Here is an 18,231-nt window from a genome sequence, read left to right as displayed (position 1 = left end):
CATCTGTGTCCCCATCTTATCTGTCTTCTGACTTTTCTGAATTTCTTTCACACAACCCAATCTGACCTGTCTCTGTGTATCCCAAAACTTAGGATTCTTCATCTCCTTATGGGAAATAACTGGGTCAGCAACATATTGTGCACCTGATCTTGTAATCACCAAAACAGGAGCAACTTTGTCAGTAGTCACCTGTTCCTGTAAACAGTTAGAACAGTCACATTGTACATGCATAGCATCCAGATCCTCATAATGAACATTATGGCTCACAACTCCATGAATCTCTTTAGCCTGTTCTAACTGTTTACAGGAACAAGTAACTATGACAAAGTTGCTCCTGTTTTGGTGATTACAAGATCAGGTGCACCAGACAATGGGTATGCCTCTTTCCTCTCTGTGTTTACACCATAAAGGACAGTTTGGACCCTGTCTATGACCCACCTCTGCACAGTAAGTACAAGGATCAGCAGGTCCTTGTTGATTGGGTGGTACCCAATTATTTCTTCCTCCAAATCTATTTTGTTGGCCATCCCCTGCTCTGCTCCTGTCAGGTTGTACTACATTAGCAGCAGGTACATTGGCTCTCTGTGTTTGCTGGTTGGAATTTGCCCTGTTATTAGGGTTGTACCAACAGTTAGCATCACTATGACCATGTTTCTGGCAAGTATTACAGTAGGGCTTTTCCTTCTTTGCTGAAGTAGAGATCCCCATACTTTTAAGAGTGGCAGAAATCTGTTTAGTCAGGTCTTGAACCTTCCTTTTGGATTTTCTGTGTTCTTTCCTGTCTCTAGAGTCCTTACTCCTGCTTTTCAGTTTGTGTTTCCTTTTCTTCTTCTTTGTTTTAGTTTTCCTTCCATCTTCATTTGAATCAGTATCCTCTGAATCTGAATCATATGCTTCTGACTCTGAATCTGTGTCAGAATCTGTATCTGTACCTGAATCTGAATCCTCCTCTGAGTCAGAGTCAGTATCATGTTTTTTCTTCCTGGATCTGGTAGAACCTAGTCTCTTCTCTGCTCTCCTTGCAGCTGCCACTAGTTCATTAAAGCCTCCAACACCTCCAGGTATTTCAGTACTTGCTACTGCTGTCCTTAAAGTTCCCCTGAGTCCATTGCAGAAATATTCCCCCAACATCTCATTGGTAGGTCTTTCTGCAGGTGCTAATCTCCCATTCAGATCTAGAAACTGTTGTGCATAATCTTCAATAAGAAGTCGCTTCTGTTTCATTGTTTTAAGCTGTTTCAAAATATCAGTTGGTGTCTTCCATTTTCTGAATCTAGACAGGAATGCTGTCTGTAATGCCACTGTGTCAGGAAAATGAGCTGCCCCATACTGAGTAAACCAATTCATGGCTTTTCCCTCCAATGTGGCAGCAAATTGCTGCTTTTTCACATCATCCCCATACACTCCTGCTAAGCCACTTGCCTCCCATTTAGTGCTGAACTGTGCTACATGGGCATCAGGATCCTCTTTTTTTGAGTGACCCTTGAAGTGAGCAAATCTGACTCTCAGGTCTGCTGGGTTAGGGGGTTGTGCCATTATGACTGGTGGTACTTTTGGTGCAGTCTTCTTCCTCCCTGAAAATTTAGGTAATGGTTGGAATTTCAAACTCCTTTTAGACTGTCTTTGAAGTTGGGACCATGCCAAACTTCCTAGAAACCTGTTCCTGTTTCTCTGTTCTTCATCTGGTGTAAGTGGTGTAAATGAAATAGGTGCAACATCAGGGATACTCTGGCTTGGACCAACTTCTTCAGTTTGTATCTCCTGATCACTCAGATAGCCCAGATCCAAACTGTCTACCTAACTTCCACTGCTGGACCTGTAATGTCCCTTTCCTTTCTGTTCTAGTTTCTGCTTTTCCTCTTGCTCTAGCCTTGCCTGTAATCTTGTATAATACTTGCCAAAGCCTTCCCCTCTATACTTCTCTGCTGACATAAAACAGGGATTTCTCTATCATTAGCCTGTCTTAGTGTTGTTCTCCTGTAATGCAGCAGTGACAATGCTGACAAGTCAAACACAAGTTAGAAGTTCTCCCCCGTCTGTATCTGGATGATATGGAATTAAAGCCATATACATGGTGGAACTGCCATTTCTCATGATTAACCCATATCCTCCTGATCTCTGCAGTTGTCCGACTTCTGGCTATTGGGCAAACCTTGCTCAACTGAAATTTCCAGACCCTATCCCTGACTAATCTGACCACGTCCACAGGTAAGTCAGGAAAATAATCAGTCAGGAAATTTTGGCCATACACCTCAAATTCCTCTTCTGGTGTAGTCCAATTGTAAAATTCCCTGCAAAGAGATTGCGCGAAGGCTTCTTGCTCCTCTGCTTCTGTTGTCCAATGTTTAAAATCCTCCAACCAAGACAGTAGGACCTCTTCCATTCTGAAAGCGAGAATTAGACAATTCTGCCATTCGCATGCATAAGACCTGTGCCGTCTGAACAATTCGCAGGATCGCCAAGTGTTACAGGCTAATTTACTGCCTGCGATTTACTCCCTGAAAAACTACTCTACCTGACATTTCTGAATCCAACTGACTTACTTTCTGACTGCACTGACTTCATATAACTTTCATACACACATTCCATCATTACAGTACACCTTTACAGAACCATCTGACTTCATTTCAGCAATAAATAACATGAATACTGAAAACAGTTTACCACTTCAAGACAGGGAAACAATATCTGACTCTGAACTGTTCTTCATAACTTCAGTTTCTGCTTACAGACAGACGCGCAGACATGATCTACACCCGCATATGCACTCTGACTTGAACAGTTACATTCAGGGATTGATAACTCCTCACATCCCTTACTTATGACTATTCATTCCAAAAACTTACACCCCTTCATATCTGACTTACCCTAAGGCTTAACTTGACTTCTAAATCCTAATACATAACTCTAAGGTGTGATGTCAACTCAGTCTTAACAATGATAGGCTGTAAGCCTATTTCAGTTCCTTTGGAGCAGAATGTGAAGCTGAGCGCAGATGCAGGTGAGCTTCTGGAAGACCCTACTATGTACATACACATAGTAGGAAGCTTGATTTATATGACTATTACCAGGCCAAATTTGAGCTATGTTGTTGAATTGGTAAGTCAATTTATGCAGGCTCCAAGGAAACCGCATTTGGATGCGGCTAGACGCATACTCACATATGTGAAGTCCACATTGCAGTATGGACTATTTTATGAGACTGGGGTTCAGATACAGTTGCATGGATACACTGATGCTGATTGGGCTGGTAGTATTTCTGATAGACGATCTACCAGTGGATATGTGTTCTCTTTTGGGAGTGCTGCAGTCACTTGGAGCAGCAAGAAACAGCCTACAGTTGCCTTGTCGAGCACAGAGGCTGAGTACAGGGGTGCAACAATGGCTGCATGTGAGGTAGCTTGGTTGCATAAGCTACTCTACGATATGCATCAGCCTACAGATGGGCCAGTTGTCATTTATTGTGACAGCATGAGTAGTATACACTTGGCAAATAACCTAGTCTATCATGCTAGAACAAAGCACATTGAGGTGCATTATCACTATGTGCAGGAGAGGGTTTTACTAGGTCTTATTAAGTTAAGCGCTCTTATAGTCACCACTAGTATGGATACAAGTAAAGTACGACATGAAAGATTTGGACACATTGGTTTGTGGTATTGAAGAAAGTACATAAGCAATGTGTGGTTGCTCACCTACCTACTGTATTGAAATGAAGAAACCATGTGAATCTTGTATGAGCAAAAAATACAGGGATTTCTAGAAGAAAGCAAGAACAAAGAAAAAGCCCCTCTAGAGTTGTTACATGTTGAATTGTGTAGTAAAATACCTACACAAGCCTTGGGAGGATCTTCTTACTTTATCTTGATCATTGACGCGACTACAGTAGGAAGATGTGGGTGTACTTCCTTCGTGATAAGGCTCAGGATTTTGGTAACTTTAAAGAATAGCTAAAACTTTTTGAAAATGAAATATGGAAAAGTGTGAAGAACTTTAGAATAGATGGTGGTGGTGAGTTCAACTCAAAAGAGTTTGAAGACTTTTGCAAGAGAAAAGGGATTAAGCGTCAATTGATGACAGTAGCAAAATGACATTGTTGAATGTCAAAAATACACCATTGTGGAAATGGCAAGGTGCATGCTTAAGATCAGGGGATTATCTAAATAATTTTAGGCAAAAGTTGTTAATATTGTAGTCTACATTCTCAATTGGAGTTATACAAAGGCTTTTAAGGGCAAAAATCCTCATGAGACCTATTCTGGTAAGAAACCATGTGTCTCACATTTTAGAGCTTTTGGATGTGAATGTTATGCACATGTTCCAAAGGATAAGAGAAACAAGCTAAATCCAAAAAGCACAAAATTTATCTTCTTGGCTTATAGTGATGAGCAAGAGGCTTATAAATTGTATAACAAGATGCAAAGAATATCATAGTGAGTTGTGATGTGGTGTTCAAGGAGTAGCCATGTACAATATAGGAGTTGAATATAAGTTCTTCCACTTTATCATCAAGCAAAGAAGTATTCCACTACCAATCTATACTGAGAGTTGTCCCTATCCTCAAGGAGGAGAAAGCATCATCTTCGAATGATAAAGAAAAGGTTTACCAACCTACAATCACACTATTGGAAAAGCCATTGTCGTGATTGGTGCAGTAACTCTATGATTGCAATAATCATATGCCTACCATAGTTGGGAAAAAGACAGATGAACCAAGAAGGTCTCTCAAAATAAAGGAGAAAAGAAAGGCTTGTACTCACATAGTCAATGGCCTTGATGGCTAAGATAATGAGAGAAGTAAAGGAGCCAGTAGACTTGTAAGAAGCACTTAGTGATCTAGCATGGAAAGCAACTATGAAAGCTAAGTGTGATAATATAATGAAGAATAATACTTAGGGGCTATTGGATCATCCAGAAAAGAAGAAGATTATTGGCAACAAGTGGTTCTGGAAGGTAAAATACAAGGTTGATGACATCTTAGAAAAGTACAAAGCCAAATTAGTTGCATTATGATTTTCATAGGTTGAAGGATTTGATTTCCAAGAATCATTTGCTTCATTTGCTAGAATGACCACTATTCACATAGTACTTGTAGTGGTTGCTCATAAGAAGTAGCCAGTTTACCAAATGGATGTTAAATCAAAGTTCTTGAATGGTGACCTCAAGGAGGAGGTGTATATGGCTCAGCCACTAGGGTTTGAGACCCTCCTTTTGAGAATAAAGTCTATAAGATAAAGAAGGCATTGTATGGGTTGAAACAAGCCCCTAAAGCATGATACCAGTGAATAGATAAATTCTTTTTAGGCTTGAATTGCAAAAAATGTGTCTCAGATGCTAACTTATATGTTTATAAGGATAGTGAAAAGTTTATAGTGATCATCCTATTTGTGAACAATCTTATTATTACATATGATTGTGCAGCTATGATCCATTAGACTCAAAAGGATTTGATCTTTGAGTTTGAAATGATAAACTTGGGCTTGTTGAACTATTGTTTGGGGATTGAAGTCTTGCAAGAGCTCGATAAAATCTTCATCTCTCAAAAGAAGTATGCATGGGAGATCTTAAAAGAATTTGGCACTATCCAATGTATGGAGATAGCTACACCTATGGAGGTCAATGTGAACTAATCCATTGAGGATACATCACTGACTAGGGAAGGTTCATTATATAGTCGAATATGCTGACCAAACTACTTCCCAAGATATAAAAGGGAGGTGCCTCTAAATCTATCATCAATCTATCTTTCACCCAGTCAAATGTCTTCTTGCTACCCTTAAGCTCTTCACTTATCATCTATCTTGATCATCACCTAAGCTTCACAGTGGAAGTGCACGGGTGGACACATACATCTTTGTATTAGTTCATTTGAAATTAAATCAGTCTCTATTCTTCTCATATTTGTTATGTGTTCTCTACTCCTTGCTCAAATTTTATATATTGTGCTATGTAATTTCTATAGAGAGAAAGGGAGGGAGAGAAAGAGAGAAGGAGTGAGAGAAACAAAGAGGAGGAGAGAAGGGGAATAGACAAAAATAGAGATGGAGGGAGAGAAACAAACAGAGGGAGAGAAATAAAGAGGGGGGAGATGGGGGAGGAGAGAAACAAAGAGATGGATGGAGAGGTAGAGAAACAAAGAGGGAGAGAGATAAGATAGAGGGAAAAATAGAGAGATGGAGGAAAGGAGAGAAAGGAAAATAATCAAAAAGAGATAAAGAAATATAAAAATAAAGAGAGGGAGAGGGAGAGGGAGAGGGAGAGGGAGAGGGAGAGGGAGAGGGAGAGAAACACACAGAGAGGGGGGAGAGAGAAATAAAAATGGAGAGTGAGAGAGAAATAGAGAAATAAAGGGAGGGGGAGGGAGAGAATCAAAGTGGGAGGGGGAAGGAAAAGAAGAGAGAGGGAAAGAAACAAAGAGAGAGGGGGAGAGAAATAAAGAACTAGAGGGAGGGAGGGAGGAAGAGAGAGGGAGCGAAAAAAAACAAAGAGATAGGGAAAGAGAAATAAAGAGGGATCAAAATAAAGATAAGAAAGAAAAGTAGAGAGAGAGAGAGAGAGAGAGAGAGAAGAATGAAGAATAGAGAGAGGGAAACAAAGAGAGAAATGTGTGTGTGTGTGTGTGTGTGTGTGTGTGTGTGTGTGTGTGTGTGTGTGTGTGTGTGTGTGTGTGTGTGTGTGTGTGTGTGTGTGTGTGTGTGTGTGTGTGTGTGTGTGTGTGTGTGTGTGTGTGTGTGTGTGTGTGTGTGTGTGTGTGTGTGTGTGTGTGTGGAGGGAAATAGAGAAAAGGAGGGAAAGAAAGATGAAGGAGAGAGGTACAGAGAGGAAGGGAGAGAGAGAAATATATAAATACATACATGCATATATACATTTACATTTTCAAGTGTCTTTCTTGGTGTTTGGCAAATTGCTTAGTCTCCAAATCCTCTAGGGCTTCTTCCTTTAAGCTTGCCTTTCTTCTTGAAGTCTTGTTCTTTTGATATTTGTATATATCTTGCTCTAAATTCTTCTACATGGTTGTAATTTACCGAAAAAATTATTCATTAAATGTAAACAAAGGCTCAACATGAGTATGCAAAAGATAAACTAGTTTATTCTTATAGATCCATATGCACCATAGCTAAATAACTTTTAGCCAATTCCATATCACTGGATGGGTCCCATATATCTCACCCATAAGTACCTCCTTCCAAAGTGTCCAAGGGTGGTAGGGAGCTATTATCACATGCATCATATTTAGAATATTGTTGTTTGTCTTACAAGTTAGGAATAGATGAGGAAGGGTTTCTATTGCTGCCTTGCATCTACAAGAGAGCTTGTTTCCTATTCCTATCTTCTACACTCTACTATTGAACCAAATGGATTTTTATATAATCAACCATAATAAGTAAAAAGCCTTAGGTTCGTTATTGGAGCTCTAGATCATTTGAAATCTATATGTCCATTTCTTTTTATACCAATTCAGATTGCACGTTTTGTTTAGCCTAAGAAGTAATTTATTTGGTGAGGTTGTATCCAAGATAGGCAAGAGGGGTTTGTCATTCCACCAGTCATTCCACCAACTAAGGTCCTTGTGACTAAACTTCCCATTGATCTAGATTGTTTTGTATAAACCAAGACCCAAGCACATTTGTCTCTTAATGATCAATTGCTAGTGTGCTGCCATGTTCAAATTGTACATTCTTTTTATCTATTCATGGCTCAACTAGTCTCCTCTAGTATAATTCCATAGGTCCAGCCCCACTAGTTAACACCTTTCTTTGAGATTCTTTGTGCATGTGAAAGCAAGTTGCTTTCAATTGGGGCCATGAAATAGACTGAACCATATAGAGTCTGAGACACTCTAGGGGAGGGTATAATTCTTGTTAAGAGAGAGCATTGCGTTTCCTTGGAATGGGAACCAAGTAGCCCAAAGACTTTTCATAAGATATGAGCAACCTTTTATTATTATTTCACATTTTTCAAAAGCCAATGAAACAACACTAAGCCCTTTCCATCTTGGGAGATCTTTCAAGTGGAAAGTGAGACATGTATTAGAGATCACTATAGCCCAATCTTCAATCTCATTTTGAAAAGCTCACACTATACATCTGACTACCATTTTATTTGCCATGGTGGTGAGATGTAGCATGCCCAATCCTCCTTCCTCTTTAGGGAATGTGCAATCTTCCCTATTACTTTTGGTATTCTAAATATATCTCCATTACTTGACCATAAGAAATTTGTGGCTATGCTTTCCAACAAGCAAGGAAATAAATAGTGGAGGGGATGAGTATGTGTTTGAGTCCTATTCTTAAATCCTTCTTTGGAAGGTTTCCAACAAGCAAGGAAATAAATAGTGGAGGGGATGAGTATGTGATTGAGTCCTATTCTCCTACCTTTAAAGGAGAATTACAACCCTTTCAAGTAGTCCATACTTTTTCTATAACCTTATCTTGCCTTTGTTCAAGGGAAACCCCAAATCTCATTGGTATACTCGAAAGTGTGAACATCTTGCCCTCTTCTATTTCATGAAAGCCTTCTTCTCTAATCCATAGAGGGGGAGCTTTAATGGAGGCCACTATACATGTCTTGGCTAGATTGACCACATTTCTTAAAGGAAGACAAAAAATCCTTATGCCTTCCCAAAAGGATTTGATAGAAGAAGGGTAATTATAAAATGTACCATTAGTATCGTCTACAAATAAGTTCAAAACCATATCCTTGTTATTTGGTAGTTTCATACCTCTCAATCTTCCTTCTCTTATTTCATCATCCACTAGCGATCCTAATGCATCAACTGAAATGGCAAAGATTAAGGGGGCTAGTGGGCACCCCTGTTTGATTGATTTAACTAATGGAAAGTGAGTGTATAGGTTACCATTGATTGCCACTCTCATACTCGCATTGCCAAAGAGAGTGCTGACAAACTTGATGAATCTTTTCCCCAAACCCATGTCTTGCAGTCATTGTAAAATGAAGAAACAAAAAGGATTCATTAAAGGTAGATTCATTCTGGATTCTATAATTAACCTTTGGGAAGGCTTAAATGAAATGGCTAGGAAAGGAAACATTTAGGACTTCATGCTCTTTAAAATAGATTTTGATAAGGCTTATGACAGACATTAACCACTTTTGCTAAACTCCTCTTTTGTGTTCCTTGGCTTCATTAAGCCATATACCTTACACTATTATTTTCAATCCAACACATTAGCTACACATCATGTTTCATCCTTCATGCCCTTGAAGATACCACTTGATATGGTTTTATTGTACTTCCTAAAGGAGCATATATGGATTTGTAGAAACAAAGTTATCTTTGATTAAATTCATGTTGAGCCTATGTTTACTTTTACTTTTTGTGGCAGGTACCACCCATGAGAATTTCAAAAGAGAAAGAAACACGGAGGAAAGAAAGCAAGCTCGAAGGAGGAGGATCCATTATGCACCATGAAAGACATTTGAAAATGGAAGTCATAGAAGCTATGTTCTTTGAACTACATGACCCAATGGTTCTGGTTGAGCCAAGCTCCAACATCTCAAGAAATAAAGCCACTACTATGTAATCAATGCAGCATGTGATACTAATGGGTGGATGAAGCCTTAGAACGTTGTTTTAAGGCCCAAACAAGAGCCCCCTACTTTGAGGTCCATTTCTGTATATTTTCTCTTACTTTTTTAATACAGTTTATCGTCTACTTCCCAAAAAAAAAAACTCCTAGTAAAACATGTTTTACTATTCACTTATGTAGAGATAAGGAAAACGAAAGAGCTACATATGGTTATTGGCCATACCTATACTTAGTTCCTTCACTACAACTAGGGGAAGTGTTTTGCTTTTTAGGATGAATAGAGTTGTCCCAAAAAATGTCTAACAACAGATAGGGTTGACATTTCGCAGTAAGAGCTATGATTTTATTTTTTTTAAAGAGTTTCTAAGTAGAAAAGGTTTGTTGGCTAAGGTCTGTTTTTGAAATGTGATGAGGGGCCGCAAAGAAGCCAATCTTATACTACATTCATTGTTGCTGGGGCGTTACGGACTGTGGAGGCCAGCTAACCAATAAGTTAAACCCGTGATACCCGAACCGAAGATCGACCGCGCGGACGACCCCACCGAACGGGAAAAGGGGAAAGGAAAGGCAAGCTGTCATTGATAATGGCGGGTCAAGGCGAGGCGGGCGAGTGCCGCGAGTCCATGAAGACACTCATGATGCTAGTACTCCTCCTCCTCCTGCATGCACTGGTATCTGCGCAGAAGGGGTGCGAGGCTGCCCTGATACTCAAGAGGCGGCTGGGACCAAACTCCAGCTCACCACTAATCGAAAGCCACACATTCAGATCATCCCTGTTAGCAACTAAATATCCCGCTGCAGCAGCTGCTTCGACTTCGACTACCGTAGCGCCTGTAGCAGCAGCAGCCTCCGCAAATAGTAATCATGGTGGCGACGGCCACAGCTCGGCCTCTAGGTCCTGCCAAGCCGGCGCGCCCGCCTTCTCGCCGGTCTTCGCCTTCGGGGACTCCACCACCGACACCGGCAACAACCCCGGCGGCTCATCCAGCCTTCCCTACGGCTCCACCTTCTTCCACGAGCCCACGGGGCGCTACAGCGACGGCAGGCTCATGGTGGATTTCCTTTGCCAGGCCCTGGGCGTGCCCTTGCTCCCTGCCCACCGACGATCGACCAATTACGGCCAACAGAGCCACAATGTCAACGAGAACTTTGCGGTCGCGGGGGCCACGGCTCTTGACGTGGACACGCTTCGGGAGCTGGCCGGAGTTAGCTCCAGCACTCCCGACTCTCTCGACGTCCAGGTTGGATGGTTACTGGCGGACCTGGCCGGCCGCGACGACGTCAACATGACCAACGCCCTGGTGTATATGGGCGAGATCGGGGGCAACGATTACAACTACGCTTGGTCATCGGTGCGTTCGAATCCCTCGTCGGTGGCTGCCCTGGTTCCTTCCGTGGTGGAGAAGTTAGCTTCCGAGCTGGAGCACCGCATCCTCAGCACAGGAGTGAAGAGAGTGGTAGTGCAGGGGGAGTTCCCCATGGGATGCATGGCCACCTACATGTCTCGCTTTGCCTCTTCCCCGCACGACGCTCATGGTTGCATCACCCACATTACTGCGGTGAGTGACCGCCACAACCAGCTCCTCACCGATACCCTCCAGGACATAGCCTCCCGCCACCCTGACGTGAGCATCGTCTTCCTCGACACCTCGGCCGCCTTCCTGCACGTGTTGGACCATGCCTCGGACTACGGCTTCACCGACACACGAGGTGCCTGCTTCCCCCGCTTCATGTCGAGCTCCTCCTCGTCTGCCGGTCCGTGCCCCTGCACCGACCCCAGCCGCTTTATTAGCTGGGACGGGCTCCACCTCACCGACGCCATGTACGGGGCCATGATGGGCCTCTTGCTCAATGACTCCACTTTCTCGTCCCCCTCACCTAGCTTCCTAACCACCGCAGCTGCCAGTTGCAGAGCTCCTTCTCATTGAGCTCCCGCCGCTGCATCTGTGTGCATGAGCTCGCCGCGCCTCCGATACTTCGGTGCAAACACTCGGGTTGTCTAAGCTGTCGAGAGTCCGTAACGACCTAGCAACAGCGAGTAGTAAAAGATTTTACAGCATGCTTAGTGTACTCACAAAATGTAGCAAATAAACTCTTCTTTCTCCATCGGTCGTAAATGAAATATGTGGCCTATTCGTAACGTGGCGCGGCATGTGGTGCCTCCTATTACATTTCAAAAACAAACCTTAGATTACAAATGTTTTCAACTTAGACAACCCTTTTTTTAAAAGGATAAATCAAAACTTTTACTATGAAATATTAACCATAAATGTAACTACGCATTCGTTGGAAAAGCTCTATTCACCCTAAAAAAGCAAAACACTTCCCCTAGTTGTGGTGAAGGAAGTACGTATAGGTGTGTAAAATAACCATGTGTAGTTCTTCCATTCTCCTTACCTATGCATAGGTAGAATAGTAAAAAATGTTTTCATAGGAGATTTTCCGTGACACCATGGAAGGAAAGCAGAATTCTCCTCTTTGAAGCTATGCTCTTTGATGAAGTAAAAAAAGCCATATCAAGGGATATCTTCAAGGCCATGACGGATGAAATAGGACGTGCACCTAACGTGTTGGATTGAAAGGAATAGCGCAAGGCATGTGGCGTAATGAGGCCAAGGAGGAGTTCAGAAAAGTGGCTCATCACATGGGGAAAAGTAAATGGACCAGGGAACGATGAAAAAGGGGGCAGAAAAGTGGAAAAAGGTATAATTGCATGGTTGCCCGGGGGATCAGCGTGATTGTCAGTGGTACTGCTATAGTCTTGTGAGGCTGAGGAAAGAGCAGCATGGCAGGAAGAGATGATCGATCCGTCAACTGCATTTGAGGGGGAAAGATAGCCCACTATTGATATTTACCTTGGAGGGAGGCGAGTCTGGAGGCCCCTGTCATCGTTGTACTCTGCAGCTGCAAAAGTTCGTGAAGCAGGTTCCTGATGAGAAGAGGGGGAGGAAGGCCTGATTAATGAGTTTCTTCCACTTCTCTCAAAATAGCGTTGCAGAAGAGGACTTCAACTTGAGAAGCAGAGTGCCCATGCAGCAAATTAGAGAGAGCGGCAAAAAGAAGACCAAACCAGGTCCTGAGGAGCAGCCGACTATAGTAGAGGAGAAGGGGAGCCAGCATGGTTCTCGGAACGGAGCTGTCCGCAGTCACCTATGCATAGCTAGATCAAGAGGCGACATCCTAATTACGCAGTAGCCAGCTAAATGGTTTGAAGTACAAGTAACCATTGTGATTAGAAAAGCTAGTCGACATCGAGGGATGCCCTGCCGAGAGAGAAACTGCTCACGGAATCCAACTGCAAGTGGAGAAAAAACAGCCAGATTTCCTCATCTCTCCTGGAGCATCAGTCGACTGCAGTCCTAGGGGCATTGCCATCATTTTCAAGAGCATGAGTTATACGGCCGTAAACAAGAAGAACAGACATGCATGAAGCTGATAGTCAGCTACAGCCAGCTACAGCTGAGCGCAAAGCCAGCACTTGAAGAAGTCCATAACATCAGTGCTGTTGTGTGTAGCAGCAGCTTTGAGGTAGAAACGTTTGTGATGAAAAGTAGTAGATTTGGTGACGCTTTGGTTTGAAAGCATAAGAGGCTTGATAATTGTTACAAGCCTTTGGGTTTACTTTTGGCATTCTATAATAATTAGGCTAGACCATTGAATTATTTAGGGTGCTATGACATTCTAGAATTTGGGAATTTCCCATCAATATGGGAATTCCAAATCAAAATGGATTTCGTGAATTTTGGGAATTTTACTAATTTGGAACTTGGTACAATGGAACATATTATTGTCTATGGTTGTTTCCAAGAGATAGAAAAAAACTAAAAAACGTGGTGTTAATAAACACTTTAGTTTTAATACCCTTGAAAATCTTCAATCGATGGATTCTTCTAGACTTTGTTTGGCCTTCAATACAACCTTTGGGGGAATTTTAAAATTTTTGGGAGATTTTGTACTCTTCTTCATCCAAGAGAAGACAATGATATCTATTGTTTCCCATCGTTCAGGATCTTTTTTGTTGCAGATCCAATATTTATCCCAACAATTAAAATACGCCTCTGCATCTGTAAAAATGACCATAAGAGACACAATATTTGGATCCACAGAGCCTACTTCACTTGGTTGAAACGCAAAAGCTTTTCCATGTTTCATTAGCATTTGCATAAAAGAGTGTTTTTCAGCTGGCGAAAGGAAAGATTTTTCATCTATTTTGAGCTCTTTTACACTTTCAGATGTGAACTTGTGACCAATGTTAGAAGGATCACGAAGACTTGACGGATTTGCTGGCCTATCAGTGAGCCCTTCACTTTCAAGAGAGGTTTAACTTTCTTATCCATCTTCTTGTATTTTGTCTCCACTTGCGCTCCAGCCTTGCTGAGTAAACCAATGTCTTTCTGCTCAACAAATTCTTGAATTTTTTTATAAAAATCCAATGTACATACTTCTATGGACAGATTTTTAGCTTGATTTTCTACATGAGCAGCTGTATATATTTCAGCCAATGTGTCAGTAGTAATCAGTCCAAAAAAATACCCGAAATATCTTCATTTACAGCCATTAAGACATAAGTTTTCAGCTTCCTTTTTACATGACATAAATATTTTCTTTCAGCTTTAGTCATGGCTAGAAAAGATTTATAACATCCCATACTACAAGTTGTACATACATACAAATTTGCTAGAGAAAGTTTCTGTAGCATAAGGAGGTTCAATCTTCTTACATGACGCACTACCATAGCCTCCTTTTATAGTAGTGCAGCTTGAAAACCCTTGAATTCTTGAGCCTTAGGAGGCACATGATAATCACGTAGTTGATCTCTGTTTCGATGATGGTTAACACACACAGTAAGAAATTGGACAGCTTGTTCATTATCCTTGCTTCAGATTCGAGCATAGGAAGAACCATCATCAAGAGCTTTTGTTTCCAAACGGACTTCAGAAATGTAAGGTTGCCCAAGAATGATAGGGTAACTACAAGAGTCTTGAACAAAAAAGTAAAATTTATCTTTTATGTCTCCAATAGTTACCTGCACATTAGGACATGCAGCATATAACTCTCTAGAAGAGTTGTTTGCAGCTCTCATTCGTCATCTTGGATCAACATTTATGGGCCATCCACCACTTTCATAGAGACTCCTTGCCATGACGTTTATCTCCGAGCCATGGTCTAAGAGTGCAATACATGGTGTTTCTTTTTCTTCAATTTTGACAAATGTCTCCGTTGTTGCTCTTGCTCAATGTGTACGGGAATAGTGACTGCTTAGAATAAACCGAGCCTCTTTCTCCTCATGCATGTGCTGTAGATGGCCTTTTTTTGAGAGGTGGACTGCCCAACTAGTTTGGACCAGCCGACCATTACATTTTCAGCTTTCACGTCTTTAATTTTTGCATTCATGCTTTCTTTATCTTCAGCTTAAATTGCTGTAATTAATTCTTTAACTGCTTCAAGATGAATTCCTTGTGAAGTCAGCTTCTCTTCATCCTGCACAAAAACTCGAAGAACTTGCAAAAAAGCATGCACTGTTTCTTCAGCTTCATCACCAACATATTATCTTTTCCTTTTGATTACATTAATAATTACATCATGGAATTCACGTTTGGCAATTCCAAGAATTTCGCCTAAGGTGAATTCAATTTTGCTTCCCAGAATTTGTTTTTCTAGAACTTGTTTGAGATCGATTGCAGATTCTATGTCAGACTGCAAATTGTAGCCTGGCTGTTTGCCTTTCTTCTTTCCTTCACTCTTTTTTGTTTGTGGCACATATTCCATCTCTTGATCTAGGGTTATATTTTCAGCAAGCTTTGGTTGTTCAAACGTTCTTCTAGTTACCCGTTTTGGAGAGCCAGAAGAGGAAGGCCCTGGTTCTCATCTTCTCTTCTTCTCTTTTCTTCAATCAAGACTTCTTTATGATTGACATCAGCCAAATGTGCAAAGGCGGAAAAAGAATCTACCGGTTCTTTCCAACCAATTATTCCTCGAATGCACATCAGCCAATTCTTCTTTGGCTGCTTTACCATGTTCCATTTAATCTAGTGCCTACATCTATACTTTAGATTACACATTAGCTTTACATGCTTTCAAAATTGATTTAATTGGCTCAATTTGCAGTCCATAGGTAGCTGCACAATTGTTGCATAGGCATTCTTTACAGCTAAATCTTCTCTTTTTATCATTCCACCATGTTTCCAAAATTTGGCTCCAATGAAAGACCAGTTTCATCTGCATGAATGTTTCAGTCTTTCCAAAAGACGAGCTTTTGTGCTTTAGTCTCATGAAAGGCAGAACACTCCCTCTTGTCATGTTGTTGGCTATTGCACCAAATACAGTGCCTCTTAAAGCCTTCTCTCATGGGTCTTTGAGTTTATGATCATCCTCGTCATTCTTCAACTTTGACATCTTCTCCACCTTGGAACTAATTTCTGTAAGATTCAAATGAAGGTCACACATGCTTTTAATGAGTTCATCCATTATATCATTTTTAGAAGGAACAAAAGAAGAAAGAGTTGGTTGATTAGTCAAAGGAATAAGGGATTTTGAAGGTTGAACAAGCTCCATCAATGGAGTTGTTGAATTTGAAGTAGAGCCTAATCTTAGTCGCATTCGCTCTCTTCGAGCAATCACGTTAACTGCATCAATAACATCTTTCCATGCAGTCTTGACTCCTGATTTGGAGGTAGCATCTTCTAGGCGATCAGCAAGCTTTTCTTGCAAAATGGGATATGCAATCTTAAGGAATAATTCAATCTTCTGACCTTCCATAATTTTTTGGTCTTCAACATCAAGTTGTCCAAATTTGCTTTCAAACTCATGGTATAGATTTGTTGCAGCTAAACCTTGGTTGGGTTTTTCAAACCATTTAGTGGAACTTTTCTTCGTCATTAGGCCAAAGTCTTCTAAGAATAATTCTTCATGTAGGGCTTTTTTGAATGCAACCCAATTCACATCTTGTTGGAAAAGACCATGGATTCTTCCTTGAAGACCATGCTTGGCTAGTCTGGCAAAATAACGGCTCCATGCATGTTGCGGTACACCAAAGAAGAGCATTTTCTCAACATACAAACGAATGAAAATAGAGATTTTGACCATTAAATTTTTTTAATTCACGCGCAACTTCTTCTAGGGCCTTGACAGCTCTGGAATCAATCTTCTCTTCGTCTTCCCTTTGTTGTTGTTGTTGTAACATTTGGATTTGTTTCTACCGAGTCTACTGTAGTATGCACACCAATTGTTGTAGAGTATCTCCTGAAGAATCCCCCATCTTGGAGTTCTCTTACACTGACCTTTACATTAGGTTTACCAATGTTGCTGTGCGTAGGGTTGAAAGGTCACCACAGGGGTTTTGGCAAGAGAAGAATGTATGGGGATTCAAGAGCTTTTACTTAGGAGATAGTAGAGATAAGAGAAGGGTTGAAGGTTTCAAGCCAAGTTCTTGAATATAAGAGACAGCAGGGCGAAGGTAGATTTAGGGAGAGGAGTAGATGGAAGAGAAGGGGTTCAAAGATATTGAAGATGTAGAAGAATACTCCCAAAAAGAATTAGAAAATATAGAAGAATACTAACAGAGATAAAGGCTGTCAGTTTCTTTCAGCATTATGAGAAAATATAACTCTACTTATAAAAACGTGTATAAAATAATACCTTCATCTGTGTTGCTCAAATCGTCAATTTGATGCCTCCATTGGCTCCAAAAGGGGGGTTAAATTCCAGGACACCTAGCCAAAATTTTGCCAGATCACTCCTTCATTTCCCACTTCGGAGTGTTGTTCACTGCCTGAAAACAACAATCGCACATCATGCGATTTTTTCAATCTCTCTTTTTACATAAAATCCTCTCAAATTGGCTGAAAGCTACATGCTTTCTTTTACATGTCATCCTAATCTAGAAGCTATCTATAGTTTTATGGATTTTTTTTACAAGAGACAATATCTAGAATATAAAAATTTGACTAAAAACTTATCCGAAAAATTCTAATATTTTGAACCATGGACACTAACACTAATGCCTAAAGTGGCATTGGCTCTCTAAATCTAAAAGAAAGCCATACTCTAGATTCTTTTTATACGATGTGCACGTAGCAGCACGACAACGTGCTTGGTTTGCATGCATTCACGTGCGAGGATGCGCATGAGGTCTAATCCGTGAGGCGGGCGGACTACTCAACTAGCTGTTGTTCATATGCAATTAACATGTAACCCATTTCCAAGTACATATTCCCCAATATGTAATCTCCAAAATTGAAAAACCCTAAAAACACATTTAAATTTATTTTTTTAAATCCAAAAAAGTTTAAATAAATATAAAAATATTCTAAATTTTTTTTTGATACAATATTTATACTTTCTAAAAATTTTAATAATTTTTTAACTAAAAATACAAATAGAAAAAAAAAGAAAAAAAGAAAACCCTTCAATTTCATAGAAATTTACCACAAATTCTTGAAATTTAAAAAAATCAAGAAGTTTTAAAAAAATCCAAAAAATTACACCAACTTTTCTTTATATTTTTGGATCCTTACAGGTGTTGAAATGGTCAAAATCAATTGGAAAACAATTATTTGAATACAAAACCTCATTAAACATCTAAATTCTTGAAAAAAGTATTTTTCAAATATGAGAAATTGCTAGAAAATGTTTGAAAAAAAACTAAAAAATTTATTGGCCCTTTGTACTTAGCTTTCAACCT

The 18,231-nt window shown here is 40.5% G+C and overlaps 1 protein-coding gene across 1 annotated transcript; it reads left to right on the top strand.

The window, feature by feature from the left end:
* Positions 1-9,942: 9,942 nt before the first annotated feature.
* On the top strand, positions 9,943-13,313 carry LOC148014759 (GDSL esterase/lipase At3g48460-like). The gene has a single exon (XM_087666913.1). It carries the CDS (start codon positions 10,133-10,135, stop codon positions 11,474-11,476), a length of 1,344 nt encoding a protein of 447 aa, XP_087523039.1. The 5' UTR covers positions 9,943-10,132; the 3' UTR covers positions 11,477-13,313.
* The last annotated feature ends 4,918 nt before the right edge of the window (positions 13,314-18,231 follow it).

The sequence above is a fragment of the Lygodium microphyllum genome, chromosome 25 (genome assembly GCF_053477565.2).
Source record: "Lygodium microphyllum isolate KBCC chromosome 25, Lygodium_microphyllum_v1.1.10, whole genome shotgun sequence".
Taxonomy (NCBI): Eukaryota; Viridiplantae; Streptophyta; class Polypodiopsida; order Schizaeales; family Lygodiaceae; genus Lygodium; species Lygodium microphyllum.
This window is presented reverse-complemented; position numbering and strand designations above follow the sequence as displayed.